General features: G+C 38.4%; 1 protein-coding gene across 1 annotated transcript in view; it reads left to right on the top strand.

The window, feature by feature from the left end:
• Positions 1 to 7,075: 7,075 nt before the first annotated feature.
• The window catches only part of LOC108976597 (probable serine/threonine-protein kinase DDB_G0267686), a 134,971-nt gene continuing 126,935 nt past the window's right edge, over positions 7,076 to 15,111 (top strand). Inside the window, 2 exon segments of the mRNA XM_018945815.1 lie at positions 7,076 to 7,166; positions 7,830 to 9,004. Coding sequence (XP_018801360.1) covers positions 7,076 to 7,166; positions 7,830 to 9,004 — 1,266 coding nt within the window.

Below are 15,111 nucleotides of genomic sequence, written 5' to 3'. Positions count from 1 at the left end.
AGAGCCAACATTAAATTTTGTTTTAAATAAAAATACTAAAACTTTTACCGAAAAGTTTCAATTGATGAAACAAGTTTATGATGATGAATACCATTCCGTAGCAGAGTATTTTCAACATTTTCAAAATGGTCGTGAGGACATAAAAGGCGATCAACATGTGGGCCAATCAAAATCCATGATCACCGGAAATTCCATCGAAACTGTGCGTGAATTCACCAGCCGAAATCATCATGGAAATTCATGGGAATGGAGTGGAACGTGTCCAAAACATCGATTTATTACTTTTGTCCGAACATTTGGGCTTACGAAAGGTGTGTGCACGGTTTGTTTCGCACAAATTGACTGACGACCAAAAACTGCTCAGAATGCAACATTCGAAGGACGACTATTTCACCAAAAATTACATTTTAACCATTAACCACTCCGCGTATTCACCTGCTATGGCACCGTGCGACTTCTTTCTTTACGGAAAAATGCATTTTCCCATGAAAGGAAAGCGTTATGCAGACGTAGAGGCCATTCAGGAGACTATTTTGAATACAATTTATTTTGCGAGAAAACCATTTGACCTGTTTTTTTTTTTTTTTGTTTTTTTTATGTAAAGTCCTCTTTACTTTGGAACGCGCCTTGTATATAGCCTTTTTTATGATATATTATAATGCCGCTTCCAAATATTGTGGACTAATCATGATTTTCCAATGGACCACGAAGCGGATTAGGGTTAAAATAAATGCACGCGAGCAAGAAAATATGATACCAATAAAGGAAAATATTCAAATTACAGTTTCATAGTCCATAAAGATAGGTGGAAAATACCGCCACTAATGGATTTATAGTTGCATACTGTGCGCCTAGAAAGGTACCACATAAAGCAACACACTACTTTCTTAATACTCCAACTCAAATTCAACCCCTCGATTCAGGTCGTTAATGGATTTTGTAATTTTATATCACTTTGAGCGGTTGCTAACCCATTTGAAATGCAGTTTGTGGCTACACGAAGGATGTGGTTACCAACCCTGATTGTTGAGATATGCTCGTATATATATAATAATATATTTACCGTTTGTTCGATAGCATAGTTGTGTATGTATGTAAGTAGAAATTTGTAGGTGGTTGTTAAAATGAGTTGAAAGTAAGGAGGACAAACAAAAATAAATCCGAAGTGGGTTATGCCAATAAAGGAAATACATTCATATGTGTGTGATTCTGCAGTTTCGTTGTGTGGCATGATGACAGCATAGTGATTTTGGAACCTTCACTAATGATGATAATGAAAATATTGATCCTTTTATCATTAAGACTGAGCTATATTTAAATGCTCAAATGTGACGGAAAAAGTCGACTATTAGAGTGACCTTATAAATATATGATCTCTATATTGACACTGATTTTTCGTAACAATGAAACTGTTTGTGCATTTTTCGTCCTTTTCTGTGACATTTTTCATAAGCCTTCTTTTTTTTTTGACAGATCACAGGTGAGTCTTATCATGCTCTCATGTTATTTTTGTTCAGTATTGTTTGTAAGACTATGTCCAGCACGCAGAGATGAAAATATAGCAGCCGTAGCTGAGAGTGTACACGAATACCGTGGGGGATCGATTTTTCACATTTGAGACGAAGAGCAACCTGAAGAGATTCAAGAGCTGCCATTTCCTCCAGGAAAAAAGTATTTGGTGTGGTCTGTGGGCCGGTGGAATCATCGGTTCATATTTCTTCAAAAATGATGCCGGTGAGAAAGTTACCGTCAATGCCGACTATTATCGCGTCCTGATAATCGACTGTTTGATGCCTGAAATTGAAGCTTCCGATCTCGGTTACATTTGATGTCAACAAGACAGCACGACTTCTTACACATCACATAAATCAATGGATTTATTGAGAGATTTGTTTGGACCTGACGATTGGCCACCAAGATCGGTAGGCACCAAGACAGTTAGGCTTTTTTCTCTGGGGTTATGTGAAGTCTTAAGTCCCGCTTCGATTCATTCTTTGAAGCAAAACATTACGCGTGCCATTCGCAGTTAAAATTTGAAATGCTCAAACGAGTTCAACGAAAATTGAACTCAACGGAAGAACAGTCTGCGACGTAGCTGCGACCAACATTGGAAAAAGATAATCTTCAAAATATGAATTTCAAAGAGTGTTCCTTAAAAAAGTAGGGAACTTCGAAATGGATCATCCTTTATAAAAGACACAACTTATACAAACTCAGAATTATATAATAATAAGCTCAGCGCAAATGTTTTCTTAATTTCGCCTCAATCTCTCAAACCATCATCATATATCCGCCGCAAGTTCTTGCTTCCCGTTAGCCACCTACTTATTTTTCAATTAAACTTTCGATTTTGTTGCGTATTTCTCTCTCCTTTTTACTCTTCTTCTTTATTATTACTTTTTTTTTTTGTTTCTTTTGTTATTTAATGTGTTTCTTTACGCGCGGCTTTATGGCTTTTGGTTTCCATAATTTGCGTGCTGCCACTTGTTGTCATCGTAATCAATGAGCACTTCAGCAGACACAGGCCAAGCGCAACACGCGTGCCTTCTGCCACAATCCGACTTGCTTAACGACTTTTTTGCTACTTTTTTCGAGCGAAGAATTTCTCAAAAGCCGCCACATACTTGAGAGATGCCGCATTGTTCATTCAGCTGCGGAGCAAGCAATGGCAGCTACTAGACCCACGTGCGCAGTGCTTCATTTTTTGTTTTGCTTATTTGTGCTACACAAATATCTGTAGTCTCCACTTCTCAGACATTTATGTGTGTGTGTGTGTATGTGTGTTTGCTTTTATTTAATTTTTGCATTTTTCGCCAAGTGGTTTTATCCAAATTGGCTGAGATTTACTGCGACGTGCAGCATCACGCGAATCCGTGGGTGTTTGTTGTTGTCGCCTCATTGTTGTTTTCACGTTGAAGTTGAGTTTTTTGTGTAATGTTATTTTGTAGCTTATTAAGTACGTTTTGAGACTTCCACATCGCTTGCTTGTAAGCAAATTTCCAGATGAAGCGCAGTACTTTAATTTACTTTGCGTCAATTTAGAATTTTGTTGAGTATTTTATCAACTTTTTCTTCTGTTTTGTTTTGATTTTCAGATATTTAGCGCTCACGAGCTGTCAATTCTCTTCTGCCGTTGACATTGGACGTTCAGTTGATTTTTAGCATTGGCATTTTAACAAAAGGTTGTGTATTTGACAAGCCGATTGTTGTTTAACAGCCAAAATCAAATCATTTATTTCATTATGTGACTACAAAAGAATACAAGCATATTTGTGAATTGTTGCAGAAATATTGCACTTGGAAAATTTTGAATTTACTTACGACAAAACCAATATAGTCAAATATTAATAAAAATTCTTAAATGCATCTTTTATTGAGATCCTTAAGCTCAGCACGTCTATTTCTTTCCATACTTATGTATATATAATACATACATATGCACTTTACCAACCAAAAAGCTTGCTGTAAGCAAGCCAAGTTCAATACAGCAGCACAGTACAGGAAGTTGTTGAAGAAATCGTAAGCAATTACTCAATATTGTCAATCGCCAGGCATTATTTATCGCCCGCTGCGACAAAACCTAACTGTGCGTATCTACATATGCAGCTTTCAGTGATGCATATCTAAAAGTCGTTCGAGAAAAGTAGAAGCTTGGCAAGAGCGCCATGAAGTGCAGAAAGCTCACATGGGAATTTATGCCTGCACGGCTTAATCATGTGTATATATGTATGTGAAGGTGAGAAAGAATAAGAAACAGAGATGCCTCAAGAGCATTTTTAGCATGAGCAGGTGACTTAAAATTTGTAAGACTCTTTATTTTTTAAAAAAAAAAAAAAAAAAAAAAAATATATATATATATATATATAAATGCAAATTCTAAATAAGTACTTGAGGCTTAACAATAATAATCTAGATATGTGAGAAAACTATATATACCTATCGTCTATATATTTTAAAAGACTATACTATATGGCATGTTCCATACCTAACTATTATTCACCATATAACCCATAACAAATTTTGAGAATAACTCACTCTGACTCGAACGTACATATATTCTCCTCTATGAAGAACACACAACTGGCTGATTAAGAGCACTTATATTATGCTGTACAAGATAACACATGTCTTACTCATACATATGATATGTTGTGCCATAAATAACATTATCCTTCCACAGAAATCGAAATTGCACTCATCTAGTTGCACCAAAATTCGAAGAAACGACTGAAAAATCTCATAACATCATCATCGTCTACCGAGAACTGCCGTAAACTATGTATGTACTGCTTACTCTCTTTCAAAGAGCTTGTCGATACTCACTCGAAAGCTTAAGCAAAACATCACAGACTATGAGTTCAAATGAAAATACACGTTTCTGGGATAGGCAGCAATTCCACGTATTTCTTTGCTCTCAGTGAGCCTGATTACTATTAAAGTTTATATAAGGAGCTAAATTAGCCTTTCTTTAACCGAAGCTCAGGTTATTTTCTAGTACCATAAATGCTTCCTTCTTGTTGCATAATTATGCTAACACTGTATGCAGAACTGCGGGTATCAATATCGAAATCGAGCAAACTCCGTTTGAAGCGCTCTGAGTCATACATCGGTTTCAATGCAATAATGTGAAATAGAGACTGTCTACAACATTAACTTAGAGCAAGGAAATAACTTTTACCTTCGACTCGTTTTGTAGTAATTATAATGTTTTTGTTTTTGTAAAGGTGCAAGGCGAATACTACATTAAATTGCATTCCGCGCTCCTTCAGACTCAATGTAGCCGCTCATAACAAAGCTTGAAAACTTCTTGCATATTTTGCATATGAAAACAGAAATTTCGTGTTTCATAAATATTTAGCACTGTCGCATACAAATACGATATTAAACAATGGCGCAGGCACAAAATATGCGCAAAGAAGGGAGAACATAAAAGAAACAATTACTGAAAACCCTAAGCAATAAAAATGTGGAGCGAAACACTGCATAAATCATTAGTTCACAAACGATATGGCGCTCAATACTGTTATTGTACTTATTGCTTTTGTGTGGGTGGCCAACAAAAGTACTCACACACACACACACACACACATGCACGTGCACACTGTCGTATTTACCGCCAATCTTCCCAGCTACGTAATGCAAACAATGCGTTCATATGCAATAAGCGCATGGCAATAAGTTCGAATATCATTAAAGCAAGGATAAACAAAATATATGCACATACTGAGCGATTGACTACATAAATATATACCTACATACATATTTTACATATTCACATTAGATGACGCGCTTGCGGATGAGTACTGGCGACACAGATATGACAGTCGGAGCGATTATAATGTCAGCAAACGCAGTCAGCGTTCGACTTGTGAGTGAGTAGGTGGATGATTGGGGAGGCAACAAAAAATCGTGTAACAACAACAAAATTATAAATATCACAAACACAGCAATCCTTTGCATATGGAAATATGCAAAATCACGCTATTCATCTGAAGCGGCAGATCGTTCAGCTGATGTGTGTGCTGGCATTGACTGACAACAGAATCGCTTTTGTTTGGGAAATTGTATGCCCGACAATATTTAATATTATTTGCATTAACATATACACGTTTAAAATGTATACGTTTGTGTGTTTATGCGTAAAAGCACTTAAGTTGCACGACATTTTCGCAACTAGTGCGAACGTAAAGCAGCGTTGCAAGGACGTCATCAATCCGTTTTATTCGTATAATAATAGTTGTACGCGCTGTTTCAGGAAAAATGTATTCCTACGAGTTGGACTGCGATATCGATGTGCTGGATACTTTGCTCTTATTTAATAAATCGAAATAAATTACATTTGTTCATAACAAAATTTGAAATATTCCGGGAATCGCGAGCGTATTTTTCTGTATTCGGTCTTTATGTATGGCATTGCTGCTGCGATTTCAAATAATTCCCATACATTTTTTCGAACATTTACTAGAATTAAGCTTATGGACTTTATTGAAATAAGTCGATAACCAATTTTTAGGGCGGTTTTTTTTTAATATATCGCATGCGAGTTATGTTATATTTTAATATCTCATGCTATAAAATTTTCAATAAAAGAGGTGAGGTAAATTGCAGCAAAACAGCCTTCAACTGACCAGTACTCCAAGTAGTTAAATTAATCGCTTACTATTTTCTCTTTGATATATTTGTATTATCTATTAATTGGGTAGTCCCTCTTTACAGCAATAGAAAAATGTTCGTTTAGGTTAGTCTGGTAGGCCAGAATGAGTTCACTTGTTAAGTTCAACAGGAGTAGTCACCTCCTCCAGTGTACGACTTTCTGGGGGACCCACATGTTTACAGAGTAGTCTTGCCAAAGCGGGACAAATGCACAAGAGATGCTTCATTGATTTTTTGGTGCTATGCTCTAGGCATTGCCTGCAGTATTCTCGTTCTAAATAATAAAAAAAGTTTTCACTTATTATCTGCAGCAATTGTAAATATTGTTTTTATTCGTGCATACGGTATAGAACAGGGCAGTTAAGTTTGGAAAACCAACACAAAAAAAAAAAAAAAAATCATAGCAGCATCCTTCTCATCCTTCTCCCATCAGCGCCGAAATATAAAGTAACACACATTAAAGGAAACATATTTTATGAGCGATCTGAAATCGGGAAAAGGAAGCGGAAGTGCGTGGTTTGAATTTTGAGGTTTAAAAGCTGTTTATATTGATCTCTGGTAGCAACAAGTCCTTTCAAAAAAGTTTTTGGTAATAAAAAGATCAATTTTTTTCACATAACCTCAAATTTTATGTGAAAATTGTACGTAACTCAGTTTGTAGGTTTTTTATATTTATTTTAGAAATTAAACTTTTTTTGTCTAAAAATCACTGCATTTTTTTAATTGAAAATATTTTTTTTTTTTTTTATTGACTTAATATCGAAAAAAAACCAAATTTTCAATAAAAAAAATCTCAAGTAGAGATTTCAAATTTGTTTAATTGGAATATGTCTTATGATTGCTGAAATCTCCTCTTTCTGACGGCATTAACAATATGCATATACTGTACATTGTTATGGAAAAATTGCTCAGAAAACACAAAATGGACTCAACAACTGAAAACGATCTAAAACTGTTTACTATACACGAACGAGCTTCTGGCACCATCAAGCCGCAGTATAATAACTTCGAGTGTATATATGTATATCCAGCATGTACAGATACATATAAAGAGTAAATCGCAAGCTTAATCCCCACGGTAAATACTTTCGAACCGACAATGGGAAATACATTGGCGTTGATAAATTGAATGCTGGCACGCAAAATGCTTTTCCATTGCGGTAAGGATAAAAATCTGTGGTGATTAGTGCGGCAGAAGCAGGTATACTTTCACACAATGGTGAATATGCATATACCATTACTTTGTAGCGACAACCACAAGCACTATAAACGATAGCGATAGAGAATAGGAGTTGCTATTAATGTGCAGCGAGATGAATTTTCAAGAAATTTATGGTGAATTTAGATTTTCACTTGCTCGTACATTACGCGTACATTTGGTGGGGGTAATGCCTTTTTAAGAAGTTGCAAATATTCTGAGAAAGAGCGAAAGTGTTTTACGTACTTAAAGTGATTTACTTGAATAAACTTTTATATATTAAAAAGACAACTACAGTTTCTTTAATACGCTGTATATATGTTTTCTACTTACAGTTATGCTGAATTCCCCATGTACAAGTTGAAGGGGTACAACTATACTTTTCCATCAAACCAATTCGTATATGATAAAGCGTAACGCTTGAGATTCGCACGTAAGCCAGCACAGTAAGCAAAGTGAACGTGAGCGTGGTAAGTAGCACAAGTAGAAAAACGGCACCAGATCACTACACCCCAGCCAAACGTTTCGAAAAAAGCCATCACCATTTCGTCGATTGCGATTAAACGCAGGCCAACGCTGCCGCAAACGCCAGCGAGTGCCCCACAGGTGTTATCGCCCAAGCGACAGTGCGCCACCGCCGTTTCGGTCATACCCGCCGTCGCCGCCGCCCAACTGACACCACAAGTCCAGTACGCCGCCACACCAGCCGCCGCAGTCGCCCTCAAGGCCGGCCATCAATTGACCTTTAATCCCGCCGCTGCCGCCGCTGCTGCCCAATACGCCGCCACTGCCGCCGTCAATACACATCAACACCACCACCAACACCACCACCACACACAGGTCGCTGCCGCAGCTGCAGCTGCCGCCGCCGCAGCACAGCAACAACGCATCGCTGTCGCCGCCCAACATTATAATTCCTCGGCCGCTGCATTGTTGAATCAGCACTTGCATTCGGTTGCGGCTGCATCGCATTCGTTGTCACCGGCCGCAGCGGCTGCCGTGGCTGCTGCCGCCGCACATCAGCAGCACGTTGTGTTACAGCAACAGGCACAACAACAACAACAACAGCAGCAGCAGCATCATCATCATCACGCCCAGCATTCGCTGAGTCAGCAGCACGTTTATCAGCAGCAACAGCAACAGCAGCAACAACAACAGCAACAGTCATTGCGTCAGCAATTGCAGGCACAACAGCAACAACAACAACATTTGATCATCAGTAGTGCCAGCACAGCTAGCGGCACACCAAACACCGTCACATCGCTGACCGCTACAGCGCCGACAGCAAATACAACAACTACAACAGCGACAGCGGTTTCAAACGCGAGTGCCGGCGCTCAAACAGCCAACGCTGTTGCTGCTCTAGCAGCCAATTCGGTCAACGAAACCTCGTCACATTCGAACACATCCTCTGCATCGACTACACCGTCACCGGCGGCCGCGACAGCAGCACTTAATACGCACGACAACAATAACAACACCAGTGTGTTGAGCAGCAGTCCAATCAGTTGTAGTAGCAACAGTAACAACAACAACAACAACAGCAACACAATCATTACCAGCAGCTCGACAATGGAAAATCAAATGGCTCTAGCACCACTGGGATTATCGCAAAGCATGGACTCAGTGAATACGGCCAGCAATGAAGAAGAGGTGAGTGCTTCATAGATATGATCTTAGATGTACGAATAACAATTGAGCCAGAGATAACAGCTGCAAATCATTTGCTCTACATGGAATACCTATATGAAGTCCAATACACGCGATAATGCGCTTTAAGCCCCCATGGGGCATGATATTGATCCGTTAGGTCCCTTGTAAGGTGTAGAGGTATTCTGCCGGAATTAACATTTAGGTTTTGAATATAAAACTGCATTTTCTATTTGGGGTAGAGGTCTTCTTCTTCCTCTGTTTTCCTCACCAAGTACTGCACCGAAGACTTTCATAGATGAAGTGTTTCCATTCGGACAACATGTCCTAGCCAGCGTAGCCGCTGTCTCTCAAAGTCGTCGTGAACTCATACAACCCATCGTTTCATCGCTTGCGATATTCGCCGTTGCCAATGCGCAAAGGCCATATATCTTCCACTGAACCTTTCTCTTAAAAACACGTAAAGTCGACTCATCAAATAATGTCGTCATCCATCTTTTTGCTGCTCTTTTTTATCCATTCTGCAGAAAGCAGAACTAACGCGGATGTTGAGGCCTAACATCGATTTAAATCGAATGGCTCAGACAGGTCCTTCCCGATCCCGAATGTTTTACACAGCCGTACTAATTTTGCGGGGATAGCAAGCGGCATAAAGTCATTATTTTTTAGTGCTGTCAAAGCAGCTTCAAAATCGAAGAAGTGTAGTGCGTGTCGTTCCAAAAGAAGGGTCACATATTCGAGGCTGTTGCTTCCTTTTCATTGGAACGGTTTCTTACACGACCCAAACCCAAACCAAGGGCTCAACCCTGGGGTGAGTATGTTTCACCTTCTTACCTCAGCTCGCTTTTAAACTGATGCTTTTAGGCTTACCAGCAGATACTTGGTCTAAGACTGGCAGTCGTGAGCTGCTTGAGCCATATGTTAAAGAATCGTTTCCGGCTACTCCCAAGTGAATGGCGCCCAGAGCGTTTTTCTCACTTGCGTGAATTTCTTCGCCCGGCTCCATCCGCCTACGTCTACGTTCTATGAAAAAGCAATTCACATATCCAATACATTAAATTCGACTATATCAGATAAGGAGTAGCTAACTATAATTAGGACGGATCTTTCGGATCCGTTGCCTTTTACAAAATCGACAACAAATGTGACAATCGACTGATGTGCTATGAGGTCTGTGGGTCTTGATTTCGTATTTAAGTGCAACAATTTTCTATCACGTGCAGTTATTTTTGTAATTTTAGTAAATGGTGATGTTTTTACGCCTACATCCTAGATAATTACACAATTTTTAAATAATTTTTGCTTTTAGCAACCCAAGAAACAATCACTAACATCACAGTCACAAAATGTCTGTAAAGTTGTGTGTTATTAGCAGATCGCTAACATCTGGGAACTCTGCTCACTTTTTGCATGTTCTATAACATGGCTGGGCCTTACGCGAGCTTGGCTGTTAAACCATCAATACTCGCCTAGTTCAAAGACCTCTCTCGTCAATAGTAAATCGCAAGAGACCTTGTGTGCGGAAAGGATCATCTTTTGCAATTGAATTTCTGCCTGTTCTGAAGAACAGGCTCTTGTTCTACCCTACAAATACCTATAAATCTAAGAACGCTCACAAAATATTTCCTTATAATTTTTGCGAGTAGTAGAAAAATTGCAGGTACATATACGAATTTCGCAAAAAAAAAAAAAAAATTGAACTTCCCATAAAACCACAACTTTAATTTAACGCACAGCATTTAATTTCCCAAAAGAGTTCTACAACTATAAACTATTTGATTTAACATTTGCAATTTACATTATGTCATGGTGTACAATCAAGTGTATTATCAGTTACATTGTACTCTTAATCGCCTTAAAGTATGCTATACAAGTTTTTAAGTGCAAATTACAGCGAAAGCAAGTTGTGATAAATGTTGTTGGGCAACGGTGTACGCGGCAACCGAACGATGCGACAACAACGCAGGTGCCACTTAACAGTTTTGAAGCGTGCTTAAAATTTTAATGGCACTCTTACTATTTGAAACGCTAACAAATTCTACGAAGGGATAATTTTCGATCAAAAAAAATAAAAATAAAAAAAAAAAGAGTAGTGGCAAACTGCGTACTGCTTGCGTGTGTTAGTGTTGATATTTAAGTAAAAGTGATGGCGGCGGTGTAAAGATGACTGCAGAGTGTTTGCACAAAATTGTGGCAAATGTGTCAAGTGAACTTGTGTGCGTGTTGTTTTTGGACTTACTTCTGTAATGGGGTTAATGTTTCGTAAATTTTCAGCAACAAAACGCTTTTATGGTGTTTTTAGTGGTAGAGCTGGCGGTATTTTGTGATTTTTGTATGTTTCTGTCGCAACGCTAACAAGGTTTGTGTATTTTGTAAACTTTGCAAGTCTACTCTAACCGCTTCAAAGTTGCGGTAATTTGACGCAGGATGTATTTTTATATTTTCTGTCGATTATTTTGGAAGCTGTTTTGTTGGGTTTTTGATCTTAAGCAGGGTAATAGTGTCATACGTAAATTTTTGCACTCACATTTTACTTTCAAAGAAATAAATTTATGCAAAAATTATTTTCTTTCTCGCCAAATCATAAATCAACTTGTCATTCACCATTCTCTTTGTCACCTAACTCGCTTCTGCGCTTAATTCAACGCTTCGACATTGACTGTTAGCATTTATTAAAAAGTATTACTTGCAACTGACTGCTTGGCAATTTTTATGGCATTGAAAATGCTAGCTTTTAACTACACTCCGCTCTTCTAATAAATATTTCATACGCTACTTTGAATACGTAAGTACATGACACGCCGCGTGGTGTCTGTAAAATGAATCATTCGAGTTGTCATGATTACAAGTAATCAAGTGCGTAAACTTTTGCTGCAACGGTAATTCGAGTCTGCGTGGCAAGTAGACGCCAACTTTTTAGCAGCAAAGGCAAATCATTTTCGTATTTTCGCGGGGTATGCGGCGAGCTGTGAAGCACACCTATTATACATACCTGTATATTATTGTATATCTAGTTCGTTGAGCCGTTACTTGAGCGAGAAAGTAAACAGAAATTTTTATTCGGTAGTCACGTCAGTGCTGAAGTGTTAGAACTTTTTTGAGTTTGTTAATGGCGGAATTTGTATGTATGTATGAGTAAATGTATGTATATTTTGCTCGTGTAGACATTTCAATGTCAAATTTGCTGCTTGCGGCAAAGTGGCAAGTGTCAAGCTTACATTTTAACTACTGATAGCGGCACTTTTCATTATTTATTTTATTCAAAGCGTCGCACAAAGTTTGTTACAGGTACATATAGAGACATACACACACCTACATATCGTACGTAAAAGATTTTTTGTTGCAAGCAGGAAAAGTTTAGTTGTTGAACTTATGCATGTGTGTGTGTGTGTGTGTGTTTCCACAGCATAAAACACTTAAGTGCCATATCAAATAGCTACCCGCTAGCTCTGCGAACACGCACATGCGCAAACAAACGCGCAGAGCGGAGTAAACGCAAACCCCCTGGGCTGTTGGCCTTTTGCTTCCCAGCTCTCAAATAAAAGTTGCTTTTAAATATGACAAACAAACAATAAAGAAACAAACAAAGTTGGTAACACAACATCAGACCACCAAAAGCACACTCGCACACACACCCTTACGCACACTCATACAAAAAAGTCAACCGCTACCCTCTCATTCTTTGCTTCATTTTGTTAACTCTGCACCACTTGGCGCGCTTCAACGTACCACTTGCAGGCGGTGACGCATAGCGCCCGTTGTTGTTGCTGTTGTTGTGCTAAGCGCATTTAGATATGTACATATTTCCGCTATAAGCTTGCGGACAAAGTCAAAGTTTAATTGTGTGCAGCGTTTAAATGTGCCGCCACACTGTTGCAGAGCCGTTCTGCTGTTGCACTCTTCGGTCAACTGATGACTGGCAACGTTTGCTACCGCCACCGCTAGCACTGTCGCCTTCACTTGAACGCCTTGACCGCGCGTGCATTGAAACTTTTAGCAGCAATCCCCGAAACAAAAATGTACGAGTACTCGAGTTGGAAATTGTCAGGAGGACAACGTTGCATCGCCGATAAATATTTCACTCTTGTAATGTTGTTGGCATACAGTTGTGACTGCGAAAAATGCAAAATGATATGACACTTTGTTGGTAATAACTGTCAGTTTAATATTGTTGCGTATTTTTCATACTCAGTGCGTGTAGCACAACAAATATGAAAAGATATAGTTATTATTGAGCTTAATTCATATATATGAAATCAGATATATTATGAATAAATGACCAGCACAATGAGCTGAATGCTCCCTCTGATATCTAGATATATGCAAACCAGTCGCTTTGTTCTTTTCTGCCAAAGAACATCCGGACGGACGATGTCGGCTCACAGTAGGCAAAACTACATTCTTCAATGAAGATATTTCAAGCGAACCACTAATTCATGTAGCTGCCAAACAAACTGACCGTTAAAGTTCCAGTTCTTTCATGGAACACTTTTTTATTTGCTAATGATAGTATAGCTTCGGCGCAACCGAACTTAACATTTTCTCTTGTTTTTTTGCTTGACTTCGCTTCAATTGTATCCACAGATCTGCCTACATATCTTACATACCTCAACGAAATTTATATCTTCTTGTGATTTATTATAGCACTACTACAGAAAAAAATCACCACATTCAGTTGCACCGCCGCACACCTTCGCGATAGCTATAAAATATCGACATACCACGCACGCCCCACACTCGCTCACAAAATAAGGCTATCAAATGTAATTTTACAACAGTATGCATTTCAAAGGAGCTTAAAATATTCATCGCTCTCATTTATTATACACTTATTCGCTATCTGCAGATATCTGGCTGTGAGCGCACCTACACACACATGCAATACGTATACATACGTACTCCATACACAGTTATACATGCATGCACACTGGTTTGTGTGGACTGCGATTGGAACGAACTTACGCGCAATTACTTGCTTTCAATCGAGTGCCACACATAAATTACGCGGAAAAAGTTGCGCAGCAAATGCGTATATGAATAAAAATGGTGGGGGCAAATTTCGACTGCAACGCGCGCACTCGCATTAAAAATGTATCAATCAAATGCCGAGTCGGTGCAGCCCCATGACGAAGACGCAGATCTGGCATAATGCATGCGTGTAAATATTAACATATAAATTTTGAGCTAGTATGATTCAAACTGCTGTAATGATAAGAAAAATGTTCGTGCATTTAGTTCTTTTGTTCTAGAAATTGTATATTGATATCATCGATTTTGAATCATTTTGTGTTGTATTAAACATTTTTCTAAGTAGTGAGTCCGCTGATTTGAAATATGAATTTTTATTTAGAAAATATAAAACCGTTACATTATTTTATAGTAGCACATTGTAGTACATTTTTGAAAATTATAAGTTTTTGTTGCTGGACAGAAGAGGACAGTTGCTATAGAGGTGAAGTTGCTAAAATTGCAATTGCAAAGCGCCACCTCTCGGGTGGACTTCTATATATGAAATATCGCGATTTGCGCCTCCGACCAATATACTTCTGTATTTTCAAACAACAGCAAATACACTTCATACACATACCTATTTATATACACAGGAAAAAGAATAAAAGCAGCAAATTACTACAAATAGTTTTGGACACAACCAAAAAATAGACTAAAGAGATTTCCGTATAACATTACAAGGAGATGCTAAGCGAAGAAAGTGAATTGCTTGCGAAAGTAAAAAACGTTGAAAAAGTGTGGGCGCATGAATTCAATAGTGAAAGGAATAGAAGAAAACAAGTAAAGCATTTCTTTTGGTTAAAAACATAATGGCAGAAAGCAATTTCGTAGGTCGTTCTAAAAAAGGGCTTTCGATGAAGGAACGCTGGCATAATCAGCAGCAGAAAAAAATATATGGTGTATGTGTGTGTTTTCGACAATGCTGCCACGAGTTGTGTGAAAACAGAAATTAGAAATTTAATACACGTACTTTTCGTAGTTGTTGCTATAACTGAGTGAGAGGCGTAAGCTGCTATGAGAATTGCGAATAAAACAGAAGCAGAAAAACGCTAATTTGAGCAACCGTGCAAGAGTTGAGTAGAGTTTAAAATGCCACAAAA

The sequence above is a fragment of the Bactrocera latifrons genome, unplaced genomic scaffold, assembly GCF_001853355.1.
Source record: "Bactrocera latifrons isolate USDA-ARS-PBARC rearing strain unplaced genomic scaffold, ASM185335v1 scaffold_79, whole genome shotgun sequence".
Taxonomy (NCBI): Eukaryota; Metazoa; Arthropoda; class Insecta; order Diptera; family Tephritidae; genus Bactrocera; species Bactrocera latifrons.
This window is presented reverse-complemented; position numbering and strand designations above follow the sequence as displayed.